Source organism: Bos indicus x Bos taurus, chromosome 6 (assembly GCF_003369695.1).
Source record: "Bos indicus x Bos taurus breed Angus x Brahman F1 hybrid chromosome 6, Bos_hybrid_MaternalHap_v2.0, whole genome shotgun sequence".
Lineage (NCBI taxonomy): Eukaryota > Metazoa > Chordata > Mammalia > Artiodactyla > Bovidae > Bos > Bos indicus x Bos taurus.
The window spans coordinates 84014994-84042277 of record NC_040081.1 but is presented as its reverse complement, the minus strand read 5'-3'; the positions used below and the strand labels follow the sequence as shown (position 1 = coordinate 84042277).

At 37.8% G+C, this 27284-nt stretch overlaps 1 protein-coding gene across 1 annotated transcript in view; it reads left to right on the top strand.

Moving 5' to 3' along the window:
• LOC113894637 (transmembrane protease serine 11E-like) overlaps nucleotides 1-10702 on the top strand; it is a 52975-nt gene extending 42273 nt beyond the window's left edge. Inside the window, exons 7-10 of the mRNA XM_027545309.1 lie at nucleotides 602-779; nucleotides 2273-2532; nucleotides 3753-3895; nucleotides 9665-10702. Of these exons, the coding sequence (XP_027401110.1) occupies nucleotides 602-779; nucleotides 2273-2532; nucleotides 3753-3895; nucleotides 9665-9826 (743 nt within the window). The 3' untranslated portion in view covers nucleotides 9827-10702. The remainder of the gene's footprint in view (nucleotides 1-601; nucleotides 780-2272; nucleotides 2533-3752; nucleotides 3896-9664) is intronic.
• Nucleotides 10703-27284: the final 16582 nt, after the last annotated feature.

Here is a 27284-nt window from a genome sequence, read left to right as displayed (position 1 = left end):
GTAGTTCTCAAACAGGGGCAATTTTGACCCCCCCAAGTGACTAAGTCCTATTGTGGCATTTGGGTTATCATGATGGTTGGGGAACAGGGATACTACTGGTATCTAATATGTATAGGCCAGGGATCCTTTTAGACATCCTGTGATGCACAAGATGGACCCCCACAACAAAGAATTATCCATCTGAAAATGTCAGAAATGCCAAGATTGAGAAACTCTATTATAAACAATATTCTATTACTAATATTAGATACATATACATACAATTAATATATGTACTAATATATATTAATCTGTTCTATATAGAGATAAATATATACATATGTATATACATACACAGGCTTCACAGTTGGCTCAGGGGTAAAGAACCCACCTGCTAATGCAGGAGATTCAGGAGACTTGGATTTGATTCCTGTGTCAGGAAGATCCCCTGGAGAAGGAAATAGCAACCCACACCAGTATTCTTGCCTGGGAAATCCCATGGACGGAGGAGCCTGGTGGGCTACAGCCCATGGGGTTGCAAAGAGTAGGACATGGCTAAGCATGCACAACACAGTTTGATGTGTAAAAACAGTTGCTAACAAATGCATCCTCTCTTCTGCAGGTTGTGGGACACGAAGGAACAAAACCCCAGGACAGAGTCTCAGGATTGTTGGTGGAACAGAGGTACAAGAGGGTGAATGGCCGTGGCAAACTAGTCTGCAATGGGATGGGATCCATCGCTGTGGAGCAACTTTAATTAATGACACATGGCTTGTGAGTGCTGCCCACTGCTTTAGAACGTAAGTATGGAACCTTGAAAACAACTGGATGGGGTGGTGGTTTAGTCACTAAGTCCTATCTGACTCTTGCGACCCCGTGGACTCTAGCCCTCCCAGGGTCCTCCATCCATGAGATTTCCCAGGCAAGAATACAGCAGTGGGTTTCTATTTCCTTCTCTATGAGAATGACTAAGGGTAAGCAAAGTGCATTGGGCTTAGTAGGATGGAAATACCTCATGAGAGAGGAGTTTAATACAAATTAAAGATTATATACATACATACGTATGTATATGCATGTTTTATCACAAAGGGCTTCCCTAGTGGCTTAGTTGGTAAAGAATCAGCTTGCAATGAGGGAGACCTGGGTTCAATCCCTGGGTTGGGAAGATCCCTTGGAGAAGGAAACGGTTACCCACTCCAGTATTCTGGCCTGGAGTATTCCATGGACTGTATGGTCCACAGGGTCCCAAAGAGTTGGATACAAGACAGTAGGAAACACATAAATGTTAGTAAGAGGTCTTATAGTCTATAAATAGAAAAAGGTATCAAAGAACATGTAGATAAATTATCCACTGACAATTACACAGTAATTTATCAAAGGAAGCAGGACTTTGAGAATTATCTCTGGACATTGAGCTTGGTGTGAAAAACAAGAGCCATTTCTCAGGTAGATTCTACATATCTACCTGAGATAGATGCTAAGTGAACTGTTGTTTTGATCCTGATGGAGAAATTCTAAGAAAAAATTAAATATGAAGAAATTTGGTAGTAACAAATTATATTGATACAACTGAATAGATTGACTAGTTATATTTCAAGGAATTTTTATTCAATCTTCCAACCCATTGCAAAATGCCTGAGGTATACAAGATAAGTAATGCTTTGTTAAATTATTGTGTAGCAGTTTTGGTTTTCAGAGAAATGTGTGGATAGGCAACATGGTGCACACAGAATGCATACAGTTCTCTAATTCTGTACAAGATATGCTTTCCATATGTCCATTGGAGTCACTGATGCCCAGAAATATCAAAAGGCCCTAGGATCTGGAGTGGGTGGCTCAGTATGCAGAATGAAGTGCACATGCTAAGAAAACATGCATGTGTGCTCAGTTGCTCAATCGTGCCCAAGTCTCTGCAACCCTGTGGACTTTAGCCCTCCAGGATCCTCTGTCCTTAGGATTCTCCAGGCAAGAATACTGGAATGGGTTGCCATTTCCCTCTCCAGGGAATCTTCCTGACCCAGGAACTGAACCTGCATCTCCTGTGTCTTCCTGCATTGGCAAGTGGATTCTTTACCACTGAGTCACCCGGGAAGCCCTAAGAAACATGACACAGTGGTATTTCCACCTTATCTGACCCCTGAACCTTAGATTGGAAAGCATTTGTATCTATGCATAGAAACTATAATTTTAAAAGGGAAACTTACTCTGACATGTGTGTGCTAAATTATTTAATATAAGTAATTATATTAGTAACATGGTAAAGTGGGATTTGTTCCTCATACTTTATCCTCAGGTATAAGGACCCAGCCAGGTGGACTGCTTCTTTTGGAGTCACAATATATCCTCCAAAAATGAGACGAGCCCTCCGGAGGATAATTGTGCATGAAAAATACAAATATCCATCGCATGACTATGATATTTCAGTCTTAGAGCTTTCCAGGCCTGTTCCCTACACAAATGCAGTACACAAAATTTGTCTCCCCGATGCATCCCATGAGTTCCGCCCTGGTGATGAGATGTTTGTGACAGGATTTGGAGCACTGCAAAATGATGGTGAGCATCTGAGGAGAAAGTCAAATCATAGTAACCTAATTTGGTATGCTAAGGCATTTAAAGAATGGAATGCCATTATGCCAAAATATGTTGGTGGGTTGGTCATATGGACCTGAGCCAATCAGGTCCTACTTGGGAACTAAGTAATTTAGAAGATGTGTAAATTCCTTCATGCTTTAGGTTACTTTCAAGTACATCACTACAATTATAGTAATGGTGCTTGGTAAGATGGCTGAAAGAGTGAATATGTCTGAAATTTTTACTAGGGTAATAACCACATAAGATTGTGAAGTGGGAGTGTTAGTTGCTTACTTGTGTCTGATATTCTTTGTGACTCCAAGGACTGTAACCTACCAGGCTCCTCTGTCCATGGAATTCTCTAGGCAAGAATACTGGAGTGGTTTGCCATTCCCTTCTCCAGGGGATCTTCCTGACCCAGGGATCAAACTTGGATGTCCCACATTGCAGGCAGATTCTTTACCACCTGAGCCACCAGGGTATTAACCACATAAGAGATTAGGGATCATTAATACTTACACCCAATTGTGAAGATTAGAGAATCATAAAACCACCATCTTTCCCTACTGAAATTAACTTCTAAGCTTAATAATGAAATAGAAATTACTTAAGCAACTTGAGATTCTTTTCTAGGCACCTAACTTCACCGGGTTGGGAAGATCCCCTGGAGAAGGAAATGGCAACCCACTCCAGTACTCTTGCCTGGAAAATTCCATGGACTGAGAGGCTCCTCAGAGCCTGGTAAGCTACAGTCCATGGGGTTACAAAGAGTTGGACATGACTGAGAGACTTCACTTTAACTTCATTTAAAATAGTTATACTTCATTTCCCAAATACCACTGTATCTAAAAAAATACATTCCTAAGATTCTATGTGCCATCTCATCCAATCAGTCAGTTCAGTTCAGTAGCTCAGTCGTGTCTGACTCTTTGCGACCTCATGGAGTGCAGCACACCAGGCTTCCCTGTCCATCACCAACTCCTGGAGCCTACTCAAACTCATGTTCATCGAGTCAGTGATGCCATACAACCATTTCATTTAAAATAGTTCTACTTCATTTCCCAAATACCACTATATCTGAAAAAATACATTCCTAAGATTCTATGTGCCAGCTCATCCAATAACTAATTATAAAAGACTTTCTTCAGGTTTATAGAATATATGTATATATATAAATATGAAGTCTAATTTTTCCCCTTTAGGTAGCAGTCAAAATCATCTTCGGCAAGTACAGGTAGATCTCATAGACGCTAAAATCTGCAATGCACCCCAAGCTTATAATAATGCCATAACTCCTACAATGTTATGTGCTGGTTCCTTGAAAGGAAATAAAGATGCATGCCAGGTAAGTGATTGAGTGCATAATTTTTTGTTCACTTTTTATTTTGAAATAATTACAGTTCTACAAGAAGTTGCAAAGACAGTACAGAGGGGTCCCCTATAACCTTCACCAAGTATTCTCCAGTGGTTACATCTCATATAACTAGAGTAGAATATAAAAGCTAGGAACTGATCTTGGTACAGGTGTACTTCTTGCTTTTTATCACATGTGCAGATTTGTGTCGTCATCACTGCAGTTAAGAACTCTTCCATCACCACGGAGATCTTTCTTCCTTTATAAAAACATCCATTTCCTTCCCCCATCACTTTATCATCACTAACATCTGGCAATCACCAATCTGTTTGCCATCTCTATAATTTTGTAATTTCAAGAATGTTGTATGAGTAGAATCATACAGTAGCCTTTTTTCAGAATTCCATTTTGATTTTTTTTTTTTTTTGATTTTTTTTATAGTCCAGCCATTTTTTTTTTTTTTTAAGTGTAGATCTGCTAGTGTCAAATTCCCTTGATTTTCTTGGTCTGCAAAATTTTTATTTCCTATTTATTTGTAAAGCATAATTTTGCCAGGCATGTAATTTATGCTTGACAGTTTTTTTTTTTTTTTTAGTGTTTAAATCATGGCCTCTGTAATTTATGATAAGAACTTGCTGTTATTAGAATTGCTTTTCTCTTGCAGATGAAGTGTCATTTTTTTTCTTGCTGTGTTCAAGGTTTTTTCTTTGTCTTTAGTTTTCAAAAGTTTGAGTTTGTATCTTGGCATGGATTTCTCTTGGTTATACTGCTTAGGGCTTGCTCAGCTTTTTAATCTGCAAGTTTATGCCCTTTGACAAACTTGGGAAAGTTTCAGCCTTTATTTCCTTGAAAAATTTTCAGCTTCATTTTGGAATCCAGTAATAGGTATGTTAGCGCTTTCATTATGCTCTCAGAGATCTCTGAGCTTCTGTTCATTTTCTTTCCACTCCTCTTTCTGTGTGTTCAGATTGAGCAATTTCTATCATTCTATCTTCAATTTCATTGATTTTGTTTTTAATTCCATCATCTCCTTCATTTTTCTGTTAAGCACGTCTAGTGAGCTTTTTATTGGATTTTTTGTTTGTTTCATGATGGAAACTGCCCATTAAGACATTTTTGTGATGACTGCTTTAAAATCTTTGTCAGATAATTCCAATATCTGTCATCTCAGTGTCAGTGTCTGATTGACTGCCTTTTCTTATTCGAGTCAAAATTTCCCTGGTTCTTGGTATTGGGTGATTTTCAGAAATATCCTGGACATTTTGAATATTATGTTATGAGTTTCGGCATCTCCTTTAAATCTTCTGTTTTTACAGGACTCCTCTGACATGACAGTGGAGTGTGTAGGGGAATGAGGTAGCACTTCTCCCACTCATTGTCCCCTGACACCAAGGTGGGGAAAGAGACCTTTGTTAATGCTGGATGGAGGTGGAATTGCAGGCTTCTCACTAGGGTTTCCTTTGTGGCTCAGCTGGTAAAGAATCCACCTTCAATGCTGGAGACCTGGGTTTGATCCCTGGGTTGGGAAGATCCCCTGGAGAAGAAAAAGCTACCCACTCCAGTGTTCTGGCCCGGAGAATTCCATGGACTGTATAGTCCATGGAGTCACAAATAAGACACCACTGAGCCACTTTCACTTTCACTAAGTGTGTTTTTTTTTTCTTTTAAGATGGGAGAAAATTATTAAATTTATTTTATTTTTTTGGCCGTGCAGTGCCTGGCATACAGGATCTTAGTTCCCTGACCAGTGATCCAACCCGCCCTCTCTGCACTGGACTGCCAGAAAAGTCCTGAAACTTATTAAATCTAATTTTTTAAAAAATATGTACCATTTTCCCTCCTCACCCTTCTTGGTGGAGGAACAGAAAATCCCCTCACACCCTCCATTTAGGGGATTTCACATATAAAGTCTGGGATGGTGAGGATGAAGTAAAAAAATACCACTCTGGATGGGGGCAACTTGTTACTGCTCCCCTTGTGGTCTCCACTGACATCATGGGATAGTGGCCTTATCACTGCTTGGCTCTCCACTAGGTCTGTTCTGACATCACCCTAGAAGGAGAGAGAGCTCTGCCTCATCGGTACTGGGGGGTAGTTCATGCTCCGCAGCTGGTTACCACAGGGGAGGAAGAGGAAGGCTTCATCATCACCTGGCAGGGTGACAGAGAGGCTGCCCACTCAGCCTCCTCTGACACCAGTCAGGTGGGAACTGAACTTTAGATTCTGTAAGGGTGGAAGTCCAGTCTCCCCACTTGGGCCTTGCTGATGCAGTTGGGACGGGACCACACTTTTTTCTGTGATTGACTCACAGTGTGTACACATCACCCAGCTTATACATTATCAGCTCATGACCAACCTTATTTCATTCCTACATATTTTAACCCCCAACCTTCTTCTTCCCATTCTCAACTCCAGATCTATTTTGAAGTAAATCACAGTTGTTTATAATTTCATTTGAAAATATGTTACCTCTTCTGTTAATACAATGCCTTTTTGATGATAGTATTAGATACAAATGTCTCATAAATTTGGGGAACTAAAGAGGAGAAACCAAGTTTGGCCTTGTGATTATAACACACTGCTTTTCTGTTTTAGGAAGAATCTGATACTTCCCCCTCTCAAAAATCATCAATAACTTTATATGCAGAAATCTTACTGCATATATATATATATATATATATATATATGTATCTTACTGGCTCTCTTACTCCCTCCCATCTCAATGGCATGTGGCTACCTCCTCTTAAAATATGATCTTGTTTGGGGTTCTATAATCCTGAAATATGCTGATTTCCCCCTCCCTCCTTTTCCAACAACTCATTTCTGGTTCCTTATTTTGGTGTCTCTTTATTTCCCTCTCTGCCTGTCTCTAAGCTTGGCTGTTCCTTAAGACTCATCTTTTTTTTCTCTACATATACCTTCAAAGAAATTACCTTTTCTTTAAGTTAGCTGTCACTTTAATGTCTTCCAAATATACATCTCCAAAATTAATCTCTTGCTCAAATTCAGTCTCTCATTTCCACATACTCCCAAACCATTTCCATTTATATGTTTTAAGTTGTTAGTATACGACTAACAGAGAAGGCAATGGCACCCCACTCCAGTACTCTTGCCTGGAAAATCCCATGGATGGAGGAGCCTGGTGGGCTGCAGTCCATGGGGTCGCTGAAGGTCGGACATGACTGAGCGACTTCCCTTTCACTTTTCACTTTCATGCTTTGGAGAAGGAAATGGCAACCCACTCCAGTGTTCTTGCCTGGAGAATCCCAGGGACGGGGGAGCCTGGTGGGCTGCCGTCTATGGGGTCGCACAGAGTTGGACACGACTGAAGTGACTTAGCAGTAGCACACGACTAACTTTTATATATGTTCCATCTTAAACGCAACAGGCATTCAGTCAGTTCAGTCGCTCAGTCATGTCTGACTCTTTGCGACCCCATGGACTGCAGCATGCCAGGCTTCCCTGTCCATGAAATGTTTTTTTTTCAAGTTTCTCATTTATGTGGTTGGCTTTCATTATTCTTGAAAACTTTTAGTTTTAAATCTCTTTCATAGTAATCAATTAAATCATAGAATATTTTCCCCCTTACTATTTCTTCCATATTTATCTCTTTGTCTCCTTTCTGTTAAGAACTTAATCTATTGCTTCATTGCTTCATGTCTTAATCACTAAAACTTGTTTCTGGTTTAGCTTCTGGCTTTAAGTTTCTGTTGTGATATGTACATTCTTTTGTAAAAAAATTTAGTGGAGTAGTTGATTTACAATGTTGTGCTAGTTTCTGCTATACATCAAAGTGAATCAGCTATACATACCCATATTCTTGAAGAAACTTCCTGTTCTGTTTGTCATTAAACCACTCACTAAAAATAACTGCATTTAAGGGAAAAACAGCAGTAGATACAGACCAACGGATCCCTCAAAAGTTATGCAACTTTGTAACCAGAGAATTAACAACATCATCAACAGCAAAAATAATTGTATCTTGAAAAATAACTTAGTGTAGGTAGGCAGATTGCCCAGGGTGGCTGGCGGCTGACTGAGGGAAAGTTAAAAATGCACAAAAACAATAGAGGGTGAGACAATGCACATGGGAGTGTAGCTCTGGGCAGAGGAGGAAGTACAACCTGGCAGGACCTGAGAATTAAGCAAGGATGGGGTGTGCCTCTCTGGGTAGGGAGAAGGGTTCCTGGACATAGACACTCTTAACATTTTCACAAACTAGAACCTCCAAGGCTTCTGCCTGTGCAATAGCTGAGCTGAGACCTTTTTTTTCTGGAGATTGCAGTTCTACTCCCATTATTCTGGCTCCCTTGCCTAAGTCCAAACACCTATAAGCCATCACAACTTCCACTTTGTACTGATGTAACTCCCCTATTCACCAATCACACATGAGCTCACTAGTGTTAACAGAACCAACTGTTTCTTTCTCCATTTGATACTTGCTGGACATCACCTTAGTTTTCAGCTTGTATTGCTGTTAGACTCACTGCTGTCTTTTTTTCCTTAATTACTTTATTAACAGACTCATTCACTCCTGTCTCTTAAACAGATTTAAGCTTTGTAGTTTCTGGCATGTTCCATTTCTTTTTCCTAATCTGCTATGTCTTCACATAGGCCTGGGTGTCAATTACCAAAATGATTTGTTATCCGATAGCTCATACAGTACACTTTGTTTCTATCTGTAGATTGTACACTCCTTGAGGGGAGGGCTCATGTGTTTAGACTCTATTTACATCTCCTACCACATATGAGAGTATAAGAAAATATACTTATTGGTGAATTGATTTAAAAATTACAAACACATTATATCTAATTATTATTAGTGTTAGTTAATACTTTTATGTAGATGAAAGAAAATTCACAAAGAAATTAGTGTATGTAAGGGAAAAAAGCATGGACTTCTTAGTGAAATCACTCTGGATATTGAATAGCATGTGATATCAGGAAAATTGCTAAACTCTGTTAGTTCCAGCTTCTTCATTGCTAAAATAGAGAAAATGAAACCTAACTCCATGCTTTGTTGCCAGAATTACAAGAGTTAAGAAATAATATATTAATTATTTAAACACTTCATATAGTGTTGAACATGTAATGAGTGGTCAGTAACTAGAGACCCCAGGATTTTGGGGGAAGATCAGTCAGCACCTTGTTTTTATGACCCATATAAAAGAAATAGCGTACTGGCTTTCACAAGGCATAAACAATTGGACTTTGTGGTTATATATACATATTCACTAAGTTCTGTTTTGTGCCAAGCTCTATGCTAAGCATGTTAGGTACACTGTCTTAGGTAATCTTCAAAATTATTGCAGGTAGGTATTATTAGGAGCATTAGCAATAAGTAAGTTAAAGGTCTTAGCCAGCTTGGAGGGGCCAGAACTGAGCTTTAAACCCAGGTGTCTGACTCTGACGTCCATGCTTTTTATCAGTACTAAACTTCACCCTTCTTTTAGGAGATGTGTCATACTGATAGAGTATGGGCAGTTATTTGTCAGATGTATCAGATTGGGGCTGTTCTGCCAAGAGATGGAGTTGGAGTCTTTCATCTCAGAGTACTGAACCCTGAGTCTAACCAGCTCTCCAGGCAGGGGAGCTCTTCTTTTATGTGAATTACTGGCATAAATAAAGGATATCACTTGTCATTTGAGTACACTGAAGATTTTTTAAAACTGCCCCTTTCATTAAATTCACATTAGAAAATAGCACATTTCTCTGTAATAAGGTGCATTATTAATTACTAATCTCTCCCTTCTCCTTTAGGGCGACTCTGGAGGACCTCTGGTTAGTCCAGATGCTAGAGATATCTGGTACCTCGCTGGAATTGTGAGCTGGGGAGATGAATGTGGGCAACCCAATAAGCCTGGTGTTTATACTAAAGTGACTACCTTCCGGGACTGGATCACTTCCAAAACTGGTGTTTAAGAGAGAATAGCCTAGCAGAATGGAACACACTTTTGTGTACAGGTCATTCTTACAGGTACAGAATTGCAGAAGTCATCATGCAGGTCTCCTAGATCTGACTAATAGAACTAAACCATCTGCTATTTCCTTCCTAGCTCTTCTCTGCACACCATCTTGCTTCTACCAGATGGATTCTGTCTCAACTTGCAGTCATTTGTTTTTCTGGGAGTTTTCTGTCATCAAATTTTGACTTGTTGACATAAATCTCTCTCATGTGTGTATGCTGTTTGAAGTGATCCCTCCCTTCATTTCCCTGGCTTTTCTCAACTCAATAAATTTCTACTTTCAAGGTGCAGGACAAAGAGTAAAATGAAATATGAAAAAAAACCTACATTTTTTACATACAGAAAAATATTAGGTGTTTTTTATTAATGTGATGAAGAAAATGATCATAATCATTATGAAAGGTCAGGTAAAGAGACAGCAAAAAACCAAATACTTCATGATGGTGAAAGAATGAGAACTAAGTTAAGGAAATAAAGAGCAACCAAGATATAATTTATTTGCATTTCCAGCAAACTGACAGAGATAAATGTGGGGAAGATTCTATTTTCCTGTGGCCTGTAATAATTATACAAACTCTATGTAATATATTTGTTTTAAGTTAAAGCAAATAGTATTTATTTAACATGGCACTACTGAGAATGTCAACATATCATAATAAAAAATAAATATCATCAATTTGCTTGACATCATGATAATCCACAAAGAAGGGGAAGATGGGGAAAATGTTACTCATCAATTTACTATGAATTCCTTTCAAATCTGAGGCTAAAGTGAAAATTTACCTAAGAACAAGCAGCATACATTATGTGGTAAGATTTTTGTATGGTTGGGTAGGAGGAAATAAAAATAGAATCTGTATGAACTGTTGAATGAAATGGTATTATCACCAAGTGCTTGTGTGTTTGTATTTAAAGTTTTTCCACATTGCATAGCTGTGAAGGGAAATAAGATCCAGGTGTGGGTGTGTATAGTTATAGAAATGCAGCTAAAGGTCAGACCTCTATTTTGAGATGACTGCTGATTCCGGCCTTACCACTCCACCTCCTTGCCCTCATTTCCAGTCTGTTCTTACACCATGTGTCTTTTAGACTTCTCTGGGCTCAGATGGGAGGATATTATGGAGAATTTATCCTGGAAGATGCCTCCCTGCTACATCTAGCATGACACTGAATTGCTCACTGCCTGGATAGAAAATTGATAGAAAAAGCCTAATATCAACCACCTTCCTGATTTCAGCTTTGATAAATTACTATTGAGTTGTTAGACATACAACATTCAAGTAATGTAGGCACTAAGAAGTTAGGATTGGTTTCACGTTAGTGGTGAGATTTCACTGAATCTTTGCATTATCCTTTCCTCATTGTGTATAACTACTCGTATGAGTTCTGTGTTGTACCATAACTACTTTGAAAGAAACATTAGTAGAAAAAAAAAAATCCACCTAAGTAATATTGGCATGTGAACTGATACAATTTAGGCACTTGGCTAAAATATGATATGAAATCTGACATGAATTTACAGTGTTAAATATTTTGTAGACATATATTTAATGAATTTTTTTGAAAAAATTGGGAAAACGATTAATTTTAAAGAAAGACAAGTACATTTCCTACCATTTCTCTCAGAGTTCCTCTTGTTTGAGTATACTTCACAATTAGGCCTCTAGGTGGCACCCGTAGGCTATAGGTAAATAAAGGGAAGCAAGCTCTTAGGGTTTTCAAGTAATGATGAAAGCTGTAGTTAGGCATTCTGTATCAGGGTCTTGTAAAATCAAAAGAATACAATTCATCTTTAAGAAGTTGTTTAAAAATTAATCCATATAAATTGACAGCATGTTAGTATTTTCCACATTTCTGGAGGTAGTTTCCAAATTAAAGTAAAATTTACAATGTGATAGGAATTTCTTTGGCAAACTTGAAGAGATTTAAATTAAGAAGAAATTTTAGAAGTCTGATTTCACAGTGGCATCATATTTCTCAGAGAAATATTTCTCAAAAGATCTTAGAAATAGAGGTTTGGCCATAGTGAATATATAAGCAATAGTTCAAACTTAATGTGCACAGAGAAATAGATAAAATAGTATCATATTTTTAAAAGACAATTTTCTTTGAAAGTTAACTTTTACAGGATTTCAGATCTTCCCTGGTAGCTCAACTGGTAAAGGAACCACCTGCAACGCAGGAGACCAGAGTTCAATCCCTGGGTTGGGAAGATCTGCTGGAGAAGGAAACGGCAACCCACTCTAGTATTCCTGCCTGGAGAATCCCTTGGACAGAGGAGCCTGGAGTACAGTCCATGGGGTGGCAAAGAGTCAGATATGACCAAGTGACTAACACAATAAAGGCTTTCAGCATTCTTGAACTTGTCTCTTTTAGCCATTTCATTGGAGAAAGTTAAGAAGTCATGACTGAAATAATAGTTATTAAGTGCACAAGAAGGCAGGCATTTTTCAGCTATATTTTCTATCTCTCTTCGCACAGTACTTAGTAAAGTGCTCTGCATATAATAGTCTTTCAACAAATGTTGTTGAACTGACCTTTTATTTTTGTATTATGCAGAACGTGTAGCTTTGTTACTATTTACACATCAATTTTAAGAAGTAATCCAGATTTTACACTGGGTGATATAAGCCAGTTATTTAAACACACTAAGCTTCAATATACTCATTGATAAAACAGGGATAATAATATTCAGAATGGGCTGATTTCTTGTTTAATTCTACAAAAGAACTTTTATTGAGATCATTCCAAAACATATTACCAAGTTGTTTTTTTTAAATTTTATTTTATTTTTAAACTTTACAATATTGTATTAGTTTTGCCAAACATCGAAATTCTCGTTTTTCATTTCAACTTTTAAAAATGATAAACCTTTTTAACTATAGAGCTACTGGACCGTATGAAGATCTACAGTCTAGTTCAAACGATGCCTCCTCCATGAGGCCTTCCTCGACTCTCTCAAGTGGAGATATTCTTTTTCCTGAAATTTCTGACCACTTAAAATAATTTTTTATAATTAGATAATCATAGACTCACACAGAGCTGTAAAATATAATACATGCATGCTAAGTTGCTTCAGTCGTGTCTGACTCTGTGCAATGCCATCGATGGTATCCTGCCAGGCTCTTTTGTCCATGGGATTCTCCAGGCAAGAATACTGGAGTGGGTTGCCATGCCCTTCTCCAGGGGATCTTCCTGACCCAGGGATGGAACCCACGTCTTTTATATCTCCTACACAGTTGTTGGGTCCTTTATATCTTTTATATCTCCTGGCAGTTGTTGAGTCCTTTATCACTAGCACCACCTGGGAAGACCGGAAATATGATGCAGAGAGATCCTATGTATTCTTTATCCAGTTCATGGAAATGGTAACATCTTGATTAGCTGTAGTACAATATCATAACCAGGAAGTTGACCGTGAGACAATCTATCAACCTTATGAGAGTTTATGTTTTTAAAAATGCAATTATTTGTATGTGTGTATTTAGTTCCATGTAATTTTATCTCACGTGTGGATTTGTGTACCTGCCTCTTGAGAAACCTATATGCAGGTCAAGAAGCAACAGTTAGAACTGGACATGGAACAACAGACTGGTTCCATATAGGAAAAGGAGTACATCAAGGCTGTATATTGGCACCCTGCTTATTTAACTTAAATGCAGAGTACATCATGAGAAACGCTGGGCTGGAAGAAGCACAAGCTGGAATCAAGATTGCCGGGAGAAATATCAATAACCTCAGATATGCAGATGACACCACCCTTATGGCAGAAAGTAAAGAGGAAGTAAAAAGCCTCTTGATGAGAGTGAAAGAGGAGAGTGAAAAAGTTGTCTTAAAGCTCAACATTCAGAAAACGAAGATCATGGCATCCGGTCCCATCACTTCATGGGAAATAGATGGGGAAACAGTGGAAACAGTGTCAAACTTTATCTTTTTGGGCTCCAAAATCATTGCAGATGGTGACTGCAGCCATGAAATTAAAAGACGATTATTCCTTGGAAGGAAAGTTATGACCAAGCTAAATATAGCATATTGAAAAGCAGAGACATTACTTTGCCAACAAAGGTCCGTCTAGTCAAGGCTATGGTTTTTCCTGTGGTCATGTATGGATGTGAGAGTTGGACTGTGAAGAAAGCTGAGCACCGAAGAATTAATGCTTTTGAACTGTGGTGTTGGAGAAGACTCTTGAGAGTCCCTTGGACTGCATGGAGATCCAACCAGTCCATTCTAAAGGAGATCAGCCCTGGGTGTTCTTTGGAAGGAATGATGCCAAAGCTGAAACTCCAATACTTTGGCCACCCCATATGAAGAGTTGACTCATTGGAAAAGACTCTGATGCTGGGAGGGTTTGGGGGCAGTAGGAGAAGGGGACGACAGAGGATGAGATGGCTGGATGGCATCACCAAGTCGACGGATGTGAGTTTGAGTGAACTCTGGGAGATGGTGATGGACAAGGAAGCCTGGCGTGCTGCGATTCATGGGGTTGCAAAGAGTCGGACACGACTGAAAGACTGAACTGAACTGAACTGAACTGAACCAAGTCACAATGCAGAATAGTTTGGTCAAAGGATCCCTCATGCTATGCACAGCCATCTGGTATCATCCCCATCCCCATTCCCAGTCTGTAATCCCTGACAAACATCAATCTGTTCTCCATCTATATAATTTTGTCTAATAATGGTATATATTAATAACTGGGATCATACAATATGTCTACTTTGGAGGTTGGCCTCTTGACTTAGCATAATTCCTTTACAGTTCAATTCACAGTTCAGTCGCTCAGTCATGTCCGACTCTTTGCGACTCTTTGCAACCCCATGAATTGCAGCACACCAGGCCTCCCTGTCCATCACTATCTCCCGGAGTTCTCTCAAACCCATGTCCATCGAGTTGGTGATGCCATCCAGCCATCTCATCCTCTGTCGTCCCCTTTTCCTCCTGCCCCAATCCCTCCCAGCATCAGAGTCTTTTCCAATGAGTCAACTCTTCGCATGAGGTGGCCAAAGTACTGGAGTTTCAGCTTTAGCATCATTCCTTCCAATGAACACCCAGGACTGGTCTCCTTAAGGATGGACTGCTTGGATCTCCTTGCAGTCCAAGGGACTCTCAAGAGTCTTCTCCAACACCACAGTTCAAAACCATCAATTCTTCAGCGCTCAGCTTTCTTCACAGTCCAACTCTCACATCCATACATGACCACTGGAAAAACCATAGCCTTGACTAGGCGGACCTTTGTTGGCAATGTCTCTGCTTTTCAATATGCTATCTAGGTTAAGATCAATTCAAATTGCATGTGTCGTGCCCACACATGACAGTTCATTCTTACTTTATTGTTGTGTGTGTTTCACACTATGAGTGCACTGCAATTTGTTTAACCATTCATACATTGAAGGGCATTTGAATTGTTTATAGTTTTTGGCTACTATGAATAAAGATACTTCAATATTTGTATGTGGATGTGTAGGTCTTTGCGTGAACGTAATTGTTCATTGTTTGTACCATTCCATTTTTTTCTCAATCTTAAAGTATTATGCAGACATGCATCAATTGTCAACCCTAACTTCCTTTGTGTACAAACTTTACATTTACCACTGTTCCCGCTGTACCATCCTACGCACTTACTGGCCACTTAGAAACTTTGCCTGGCCAATTGTATGTTCAAATACAATAAGGTTATATCTTAATAGGGTTATTATATTAATATCCTTTTATATAAACATAGGGAATTTAATAATTTTGTGACATTCAATAAATTCACAAAACATTTTCAAAGAAATAGATTTTAGCAGAAAGCAAGTGCAGCAATGATGTTTACTAAGTCTAGAATATTTCTCTTATTAGTTCTAGCACTTCTGGTAGTGTAAATTGACAAATATTGGTGATGTTCAGATTTCTTTCTGCAAAAAGAAGCAGTCATACCATGGATTGGGTGACTTAAAAATAACAGAAATTTGTTTCTTGTGGTTCTTGAGGCTGAAAAATTCAAGATCAAGATTGTCAGTTATAAAATAAATAAGTACTAGGTTTAATGTCGGAGAAGGCAACGGCACCCCACTCCAGTACTCTTGCCTGGAAAATCCCATGGACGGAGGAGCCTGGTAGGCTGCAGTTCATGGGGTCGCAAAGAGTCGGACACGACTGAACGATTTCACTTTCACTTTTCACTTTCATGCATTGGAGAGGGAAATGGCAACCCACTCCAGTGTTCTTGCCTGGAGAATCCCAGGGACGGGGAGCCTGGTGGGATGCCATCTACGGGGTTGCATAGAGTCGGACATGACTGAAGCGACTTAGCAGCAGCAGCAGCAGGTTTAATGTACAACATTATTAATACAATTAACACTAAAAAGTAATTCTACATTTGAAAATAAATGTGAAGATGTTATTAAATAAATTGCATACAATGTGCCATTACTAATGGACTTTTTGAACTGAAATAGACATTTCTTCAAAGAAGACATACAGAGAGCCAAGAGGCAAGTGAAAAGATGCTCAACATAGCTAATTATTAGAGAAATGCAAATTAAAACTACAATGAGGCACCTTACACCAGTCAGAATGGCTATCATCAAAATGTCAACAAACAATAAATGCTGGAGAGTGTGTGGAGAAAAGGGAAACTCCTAAGTTATTGGAAGTACTGTTGGTGGAATGCAAATTGGTACAGCCACTATGGAGAATATTATGAAGCTTTCTTAAAAAACTAAAAATAGAACCACAATACGATCCAGCAATCCCACTCCTGGGCATATAGTCAGAGAAAAACTATGGTTTGAAAGGATGTATGCATCACACTGTTCATTGCAGCACTGTTTACAGTAGCCAAGCCATGGAAACAACCTAAATGTCCACTGACAAATGAATGGGAAAGAAGATGTACATATATACAATGGAATACTACCCAGCCATTAAAAAGAATGAAATAATGACATTTGCAGCAACATGAATGGACCTGGAAGTTATTATACTAAGTGAAGTAAGTCAGACAGAAAAAGATAAATATCATATGATATTGCTTACATGGAGAATCTAAAAAAAAAAAAAAAAAGATACTAATGAACTTATTTACAAAACAGAAGCAGACTCACAGACTAAGAAAATAAATTTATGATTACCAAAGGGGAAAGGTGGGGAGGAGGAATAAACTGGGATTTCGGAATTGACATATATACTCTGCTGCTGCTGCTGCTGCTGTTGCTAAGTCGCTTCAGTCGTGTCCGATTCTGTGCGACCCCATAGACAGCAGCCCACCAGGCTGCCCCGTCCATGGGATTCTCCAGGCAAAAACACTGGAGTGGGTTGCCATTTCCTTCTCCAATGCATGAAGTGAAAAGTGAAAGTGAAGTCGCTCAGTCGTGTCCGACTCTTAGCGACCCCATGGACTACAGCCTACCAGACTCCTCCATCCATGGGATTTTCCAGGCAAGAGTACTGGAGTGGGTTGCCATTGCCTTCTCCAGACATATATACTCCACTATACTGAAAATAGATAACCAACAAGGACCTACTATATAGCCCAGGAAACTCTGTATTCTGTAATAATCTAAATGGGAAAGGAATAGATATATGTGTATGGATAACTGAATCACTTTTCTGTACACCTGAAACTAACACAACATTGTAAATCAACTATAGTACAATATAAAATAGAAATATTTTTTTAAATGGACTTTTCTTCCCACAGAAATATATGTAGGTAGAACTCCAGATGGTGTTACTAATCTGCAAATCAGAATTTCAGTCAAGAGAGAAAATCTGCTGGTCCACGTGAAGGAAGTCCATGAGGACAATTGGGATATTTGTATTTTAAAAACATGATAAAAGAAGAGAATTCCATTCTATTTGTTATTGTGCTCCCCCCAAAAAAACCTCATGTGAAGTGGTAAAAATATTAGTATCTTCAGGAAGCTGAAAATATTTTGCAAACCATAATAAAATATGAAATATCTATGAGTTTAGTAGTTCTTGCCCCAGAATTTAGGAAGTATTTGCTAATGCTAAATTTGAAATGCTTAATTGCATAAACAAAATCTCATGTATCAAATAAATATATTTGCATTTATGACTATAAAGATTTAAGAGTAGAAGTTTGACAACCAACTATGTATTTAAAATTTTACATGTTTATGCATGCATATCAGTTGTGTCCAGCTTTTTGCAACCCCATGGACTATAGCCCACCAGGCTCACTCATCTGTCTATGGGATTTTCCAAACAAGAATACTGGAGCAAGTTGCCATTTGCTACCCCAGGGGATTACACGTTTAGCTATATGAATAATGAGTACTCACTTTCTTTTTATGAAAATGGAGTGCACTGAAATGTGTATCTCTTGGACCCATCAGCTTTCTTGGAAAAAGTCATGTAGTTACTATAACAATATTCTGGTATTGGTTCACATATAGTTTAATTTATCTTATCATGTGTAATCCCTATAGATCACAGATGCATTCTTTTCTGTATCTTTTGTATCTACTTTCATAGCACCTTGCAGTAACTTTTCAGTACATGTTGTTGGCAGGCTCTTTATTTTGCTTTCATACAGAAATAATTCCCTCTCTAATAGCTTATATATTAGTTTTTCAGAAGTTTTGTGGGAAAGTATAATATAGAAAAGAACACAGAAGACAAATGTACAGATCAATAAATTGTCACGAGGTAAGCAGACATGTGATTACCATCTAGACAAAAAATAGTACACTGCTAGCATCCCAGAGAACAGTATCCTGGACTTATAACTCAACACCCTACATCTAACAGTGTTTGAATATTACAGAAGTGAAATTGTATAGTATATATTGTGACTCTCATTTGTGAAAATCATTTATGTTGATGCATGTATCTGAAGTTCTTTTACTTAAAGTGCTGTAGAATGTTTTATTACATGAGAATATCACAAAGTATGGTTTCTGTGGTAATACCTTTTTATTGTGTGAAGATGTTGCTATCTTCACAATCATAAAGATTATTTCCTAAATTATTTTCTAAAAGATTTATTATTTTGCATTGAGATCTATGATCCTCCAATAGTAGAATGCCATGTAGGGATCCAGTATCATTGGTTTCTTTCAAAGAGATATCCAATCCAGATATTGGGCATATAGTCACACTTAGCAAATTGCCTTTCAGGAGCCCACCTCAAAGTGTAGTGGGTTTAACAATCACCCTTACTCAGTGCGGACCCTGGATTCCAATTTTTGACACTGTTGCCCTGATACTATTAGATGCCCTTCTCAACTTGAGCATCCTTTTTCAGAAATAGCAGCTCCAAATGGCAAGCTAATTTACTTCTTTGAGTTTATCTTCAGCAAGATCTCAGCCTTGGAATTTTTATTTTGTTAGCTTTATGATGTCGTCAACAGAGTTCTTAACTATTTTACCCATTTTTCCTTCTATAATTTTCAGGAATGTTGGTCTCATTTCCTTAGTCCATCATCTTAGGAAATACCAGTCCCATGCATTTAAAAAAAAAATTAATCTTTTTTTTATTACTCACTATCTGGGTATATTTTGATAAGTTACAAACTCTTTGAGGTTCAATTTCCTCATTTGTAAAGTGGGAGTGACAATATTTACCTCATGTTTAATCACTAAATTGTGTCCGACTCTTGCAACACAATGGACTGCCCTCCAGGTTCCTCTGTCCTTGGGATTTCCCAAGCCAAGAATACTGGAATGAGTTGCCATTTCCTCCAGGGGATCTTCTCAACCCAGGGATCAAACCTATGTCTCCTTCATTGGCAGGTGGATTCTTTACCACTGAGTCACCAAGGTACCCCATTTATTGTTGAAAAAATTAATATGAAATAGGTATATAGAGACATTGGAAAATAAAAAAGTAAGGCTACTAGTGTACCTTCAATGAATGATAGCTATTATTTTTGCTATATTAATAATGATAATAATTCTTAAGGTGATGATGAAGACAGTAAGAATTCTAAGTAACTCTATCTACCACATTGCCCTAATCTCCTACTCAGAGGCCGAGAGGAGCTACCCCATGTCCAAGGTCAGGGGCAGTTCCAGAAAAACATCTATTTCTGCTTTATTGACTATGCCAAAGCCTTTGACTGTGTGGATCACAATAAACTCAGGAAAATTCTTCAAGAGATGGGAATACCAGACCACCTGATCTGCCTCTTGAGAAACCTATATGCAGGTCAGGAGGCAATAGTCAGAACTGGACATGGAACAACAGACTGGTTCCAAATAGGAAAAGGAGTACGTCAAGGCTATATATTGTCACCCTGCTTATTTAACTTCTATGCAGAGTACATCATGAGAAACGCTGGGCTGGAAGAAGCACAAGTTGGAATCAAGACTGACGGGAGAAATATCAATAACCTCAGATATGCAGATGACACCACCCTTATGGCAGAAAGGGAAGAGGGACTAAAAGCCTCCTGATGAAAGTGAAAGTGGAGAGTGAAAAAGTTGGCTTAAATCTCAGCATTCAGAAAACTAAGATCATGGCATCTGGTCCCATCAGTTCATGGGAAATAGATGGGGAAACAGTGGAAACAGTGTCAAACTTTATTTTTTGGGGCTCCAAAATGACTGCAGATGGTGATTGCAGCCATGAAATTAAAAGATGCTTATTCCTTGGAAGGAAAGTTATGACCAACATAGATAGTATATTCAAAAGCAGAGACATTACTTTGCCAACAAAGGTCCATCTAGTCAAGGCTATGGTTTTTCCTGTGGTCATGTACGGATGTAGGAGTTGGACTGTGAAGAAAGCTGAGCGCTGAAGAATTGATGCTTTTGAACTGTGGTGTTGGAGAAGACTCTTGAGAGTCCCTTGGACTGCAAGGAGATCCAACCAGTCCATCTTAAAGGAGATCAGTTCTGGGTGTTCTTGGAAGGAATGATGCTAAAGCTGAAACTCCAGTACTTTGGCCACCTCATGCGAAGAGTTGACTCATTGGAAAAGACTCTGACGCTGGGAGGGATTGGGGGTAGGAGGAAAAGGGGACGACAGAGGATGAGATGGCTGGATGGCATCACTGACTCGATGGACATGAGTTTGAGTGAACTCCGGGAGATGGTGATGGACAGGGAGGCCTGGCGTGCTGCAATTCATAGGGTCACAAAGAGTTGGACACGACTGAGCGACTGAACTGAACTGAACTGAATCTCCTACTCTAAAGTGGTATAAAGTTAATGACAATGTTTATTTTAAGTGAATCAACATAGGCTTCAAATAATGACTGCTTCCAATTTTATGTTTGCCCAAGCAATACGTTTAGTAATTTATCCACTTTTTTTAACCCAAAATTTTTTCTGATTTAGTGGCAAAGGATTTTCACTAATAACTTTTCTCAGTTAAAAAATAAACTATATTATCTCCACTCTTGGACTCCTCTCATTTTATGAGTCATCAAAATCTCATAAACATTAGCTATAACACTACACATAGTTTCATTTGTAAGTACTGTTAATACTTAGGAATGTAATTCATCTTACAAAAGACCAAAACTCATCAAACAGCAATTTGGTCTCTTATAATCTATCTTTTTATTGAGTATTAGACTTCGGTTCACTATGTTACAAGGGTTGGCAAAGAATGTCAATCTTCCTTCAGCCTTTCTTTAGTAGGAATAAATTACATAATGAAGTTATACTTTTAGTAACAAAAATTACCAATGCACAAAAAATGGTGTTTTAATCTAGAGAATTTATAGGAAGTGGGTAGGCAGTCTAGTATCAAAATATTTGGATTTGATACACACACATCATTTGAGTAACAGACCTATAAACTAGGTTATCCAGATTCCTTGAGAATATGAAAGTAATATCCTAGTTATGGACGCATGCATTCTAGAGATAGAGAATCTTGCAGCTCCCATTATAAGTTCACTACATGACATCTTGGTCAAAAACAATGTCATGAGTTTGATAAATATCAAATAATTCCCTAGAGCTTGATCATGATGAACTATTGGTAAAACTGAGCTTCTAGTTTTGCTATTTTGAAAACTAAGTCCTGTGAGAAGTATGCTTATTAAGAAACAGTGCCCTTTAAAAGGCTGCTAGTAGCTCTCCAGACAAGCTAAACCAAAATATTGCAAATGCAAAATAAAAATGCACGATACTGGATGCTTGGGGCTGGTGCACTGGGACGACCCAGAGGGAGGGTATGGGGAGGGAGGAGGGAGGAGGGTTCAGGATGGGGAGCACGGGTATACCTGTGGTGGATTCATTTTGATGTTTGGCAAAACTAATACAATATTGTAAAGTTTAAAAATAAAATAAAATTAAAAAAAGAGAAAAAATAGTACAAATAAGAGCCAAATACCATGTAGGAATTCCCTGGTGGCTCAGCTGGTAAAGAATCTGCCTGCAATGCAGGAGACCCGGTTTAATTTCTAGGTTGGGAAGATCCCCTGGAGGAAGGCAAAGGAACCCTCTCCAGTATTCTTGCTTGGAGAATCCCCATGAACAGAGGAGCCTGGTGGGCTGCAGTCCATTGGTTCGAAAATAGAGATGACTGAGCAACTCAGCACGACACAGCACTATGTAAGAATAAACAAGCAATAAAAAGAAAGGAGAAGAGGTGCTTGCTTCCTGTTCCTGACAATGAGACTGTAAGTGCCTATTGAGAAACTGGAGTGTATGAAAAATTAGTATAAGATGTAAACTCTTCACTTTAGAATCTTATCATCTTCTTGGGGAAATAAATATGGCACAAATAGAACAATAAATAATAATTAATTGTTATGAAGTATGTGCAATATTATGACAGAAAATAATAAAATTAATGTGGGCCAGAGTAACTTCAGAAGATTCAGTAGAATAGAAAATCTTAAGGTGGGTTTGAAAGATTTTGAAAAATTTGAAATGAAATGTATTTGGATGCAAATATCATGATACAACTTGGGGAAAATATAAACCCAGGAAGAGAAAGTACTCTCATAAGATGGATAATTCCAGCTGCTATGGAGCACTTGATTAATTTTTATCTGAGTTTGTTAAAACACTGAGACCTTATAATTGAATTGAAACTGGAACACGCAGTCTATGGGAATGTTTTGGAACACATGTATATTCTATAAGGTACTCATTTAGAGAATGGTGATTCAACAAAGCCATTAATATAATATAATATAATATAATACAAAAAACCTCGAATAGCCAAAGCGATCTTGAGAAAGAAAAATGGAACTGGAGGAATCAACCTACCTGACTTCAGGTTCTACTACAAAGCCACAGTTATCAAGACAGTATGGTACTGGCACAAAGACAGAAATATAGATCAATGGAACAAAATAGAAAGCCCAGAGATAAATCCACGCACATATGGACACCTTATCTTTGACAAAGGAGGCAAGAATATACAATGGATTAAAGACAATCTCTTTAACAAGTGGTGCTGGGAAATCTGGTCAACCACTTGTAAAAGAATGAAACTAGAACACTTTCTAACACCATATACAAAAATAAACTCAAAATGGATTAAAGGTCTCAACGTAAGACCAGAAACTATAAAACTCCTAGAGGAGACCATAGGCAAAACACTCTCCGACATACATCACAGCAGGATCCTCTATGACCCACCTCCCAGAATATTGGAAATAAAAGCAAAAATAAACAAATGGGACCTAATTAAACGTAAAAGCTTCTGCACATCAAAGGAAACTATTAGCAAGGTGAAAAGACAGCCTTCAGAATGGGAGAAAATAATAGCAAATGAAGCAACCGACAAACAACTAATCTCAAAAATATACAAACAGCTCCTACAGCTCAACTCCAGAAAAATAAATGACCCAATCAAAAAATGGGCCAAAGATCTAAATAGACATTTCTCCAAAGAAGACATACAGATGGCTAACAAACACATGAAAAGATGCTCAACATCACTCATTATCAGAGAAATGCAAATCAAAACCACTATGAGGTACCATTTCACACCAGTCAGAATGGCTGCGATCCAAAAGTCTACAAATAATAAATGCTGGAGAGGGTGTGGAGAAAAGGGAACCCTCTTACACTGTTGGTGGGAATGCAAACTAGTACAGCCACTATGGAGAACAGTGTGGAGATTCCTTAAAAAACTGGAAATAGAACTGCCTTATGATCCAGCAATCCCACTGCTGGGCATACACACTGAGGAAACCAGAAGGGAAAGAGACACGTGTACCCCAATGTTCATCGCAGCACTGTTTATAATAGCCAGGACATGGAAGCAACCTAGATGTCCATCAGCAGATGAATGGATAAGAAAGCAGTGGTACATATACACAATGGAGTATTACTCAGCCATTAAAAAGAATACATTTGAATCAGTTCTAATGAGGTGGATGAAACTGGAGCCTATTATACAGAGTGAAGTAAACCAGAAGGAAAAACACCAATACAGTATACTAATGCATATATATGGAATTTAGAAAGATGGTAACAATAACCCTGTATACGAGACAGCAAAAGAGACACTGATGTATAGAACAGTCATATGGACTCTGTGGGAGAGGGAGAGGGTGGGAAGATTTGGTAGAATGGCATTGAAACATGTGAAATGTCATGTATGAAACGAGATGCCAGTCCAGGTTCAATGCACGACGCTGGATGCTTGGGGCTGGTGCACTGGGACGACCCAGAGGGATGGTATGGGGAGGGAGGAGGGAGGAGGGTTAAAAAAATATATATATATATAATATGACATATTTTTCCTTTACATTGGAGAGGTCTTTTGTAGTTATGGGACCAAAGGGAGAAAAATAGCATAAGTACTGAAATTTTAGTCTTTGTTTAGGATGGAAGAAAGGTTCATACTGTTTCATAAGCAACATTGTTTATCCAAGGAAAGCTGAAGGAACACATCTTCTGAAGTTGCTATTTTTGATATTAGAAGAAAATCAAAAGAAAAAAGAGATGCATATGAGATGATTGGGGCTTCCCAGGTGGCTCAGTGGGTAAAGAATACTCCTGTAATGCAGGAGACCCAGGAGACATGGGTTTGATCCCTGGCTTGAGAAGATTCGCTGGAGGAGAAAATGGCAAACCACTCAAGCATTCTTGCCTGGAGAATCCCATGAACAGAGGAGCCTGTCGGGTTATGGTCCATAGAGTTGCAGAAAGTCGAATATGACTGAAGTGACTGACATGCATGCCTGCACATGAGATGATTGATATCTAACATAAATACGTAATATACATTAGCTTCAAATCTTTGTCTTATTTTAAGAAGGTAACTGACAGTAAATGTCATATAACATACATATGAGTTGTGGATTATATTTCTAATAGCTGCTTCAACAAATAATTTTCTGAATCTCAGTGATTATGTAAAGAGAAAGTTTAAGTTTGTGCAAAGTCCAAAAAGTTGTTTTCCTGAAGGATAGGTAGCAATTCTTACAGTGGTGATTATATCAGTTTTGGAGACTTGAATATTTTTTCTAGGAATTTTTCCACCTGGTATAAATTTAGAATTTTATTTTCAATAAAATAATTGCTTTCCAACTTGTTTCATAAGAACAACATTACCTTGATTACAAAGCTTAACAATGACATTAAAAGACAATAAAATTATGTCATTCTCTTTCAGGAGCATGAATACAACACTCCTAAAGAAAATAAGATATCAAACCTAGTAAAATATAAAATGTATCACATTTTATTTGCAATACAGTTGGGGGTTATTGTAATAGAAATATAAGTTTGATTTGACATTTAAATATCAATTTAATTCATAATATTGATCAGACAAAAATAGAAAATGATTATCTCAATAAATGGAAAAAAGCATTTGGTCAAATTCAAAATTAATTTATTATAAAAATTAGCAAACTAAAATCAAAAAGAAACTTCTTTAATCTGATAAAATGATAGTAACTATCTTATTCAATGGTGAAATACCAAAAAACATTCCCTAAACGTAGGAACAAGAGAAGGATGCCAGCTATCATCCATTCTATTCAACAGTAACTAGAATTCTATGATGTATGGCAAAAGTAATCAAACAACCAATCAGCTAAAAGAAAATAAAAATATAAGCAATGAAAAGGAAGTAATAATATTGTACTTATTTGCTGATGTAGGTATATGCTAAAAATCCAAAATACTATACAAACAGAAAAATAAAATTAATAAATGAAGTTTCTCAATATGAAGTCAATATACTAGTCAATTGTACTTATATATGCCAACAATAAATATAACATAAAATTTAAAGAATAGTACCATTTACAAACAATATCACTTTCCTGAGGTCATGTACAGATATGAGAGTTGGACCATAAAGAGGGCTGAGTGCCAAAGAATTGATGCTTTTGAACTATTGTGCTGAAGAAGACTTTCAATTCATTTTGATATTTGGCAAAACTAATACAATTATGTAAAGTTTAAAAATAAAATAAAATTAAAAAATAATAAAATAAAATAAAATTGAAAAAAAAAAAAAGAGTCCCTTGAACAGCAAGGAAATCAAGCCAGTCAATCCTGAAGGAAATCAGTCCGAATACTCATTGGAAGGATTGATGCTGGACTGAAGCTCCAATCCTTTGGCCACCTGATGTGAAGAACTGACTCATTGGAAAAGAACCTGATGCTGGGAAAGATTGAGGGCAGAAGGAGAAGGGGATGACAGAGGATGAGATGGTTGGATGGCATCACCAACTCAATGGATATGAGTTTGAGCAAACTCTGGGAGATAGTGAAAGACAGGGAAGTCCAGTGTGCAGCAGTCCACGGAGTCTCAAAGAGTAGGACACGACTTAGTGACTGAACAATACCACCATCAACAACGATTTACACTGGAATAGAAAAAAACAAATACATGAGACTGAACCTAGGAAAACATGTATAAACCTTCTATTAAGATACTTATAAAACACTATTGAGAGAAATTTTTTAAAAATAGAAATAAATAGAAGAAATAACCAAGTTCATGGATTGGAAGCTTCAGTTAATTCTTCCCCATTTGATCTATAGATTCAATACTATACCAACAAAAGTCTAGAGATTTCTTTTTGGAACTTGATCAATCAATGTAAAATTTATAAGGAAATATAATGGACTAAAAATATCCAAGACCATTTTGAGAAAAGAAAAATAATATGGGCTTACATACCATATATCAAGTGTGAACAGAGAAAAAGTTCTGTTCTAGAAGTATTAAATTGCAATCCATCACAGATGATAAAGAATGAGGCCCATTGTGCTTTGGACAAACAGGCTTCTTAGACACTTGGGTAAACATCTCCAGCGGAATTTGAATAACCCTGGACTCTTGAATCTTCCCATACATTGAAAAGCATTAATATCATTGACTTGAGATATTTGTTTTTTGTGACTAGCAGTAGTGTTTTACTAAGATGTATACTTGACTGTATGTATTTCCTAGCCAAAAATCATACAAACTGGTTTTCTCCACTATTTCTTTGGAGCAGTTTCCTCAGAGCTAACTCAGTGGCTGT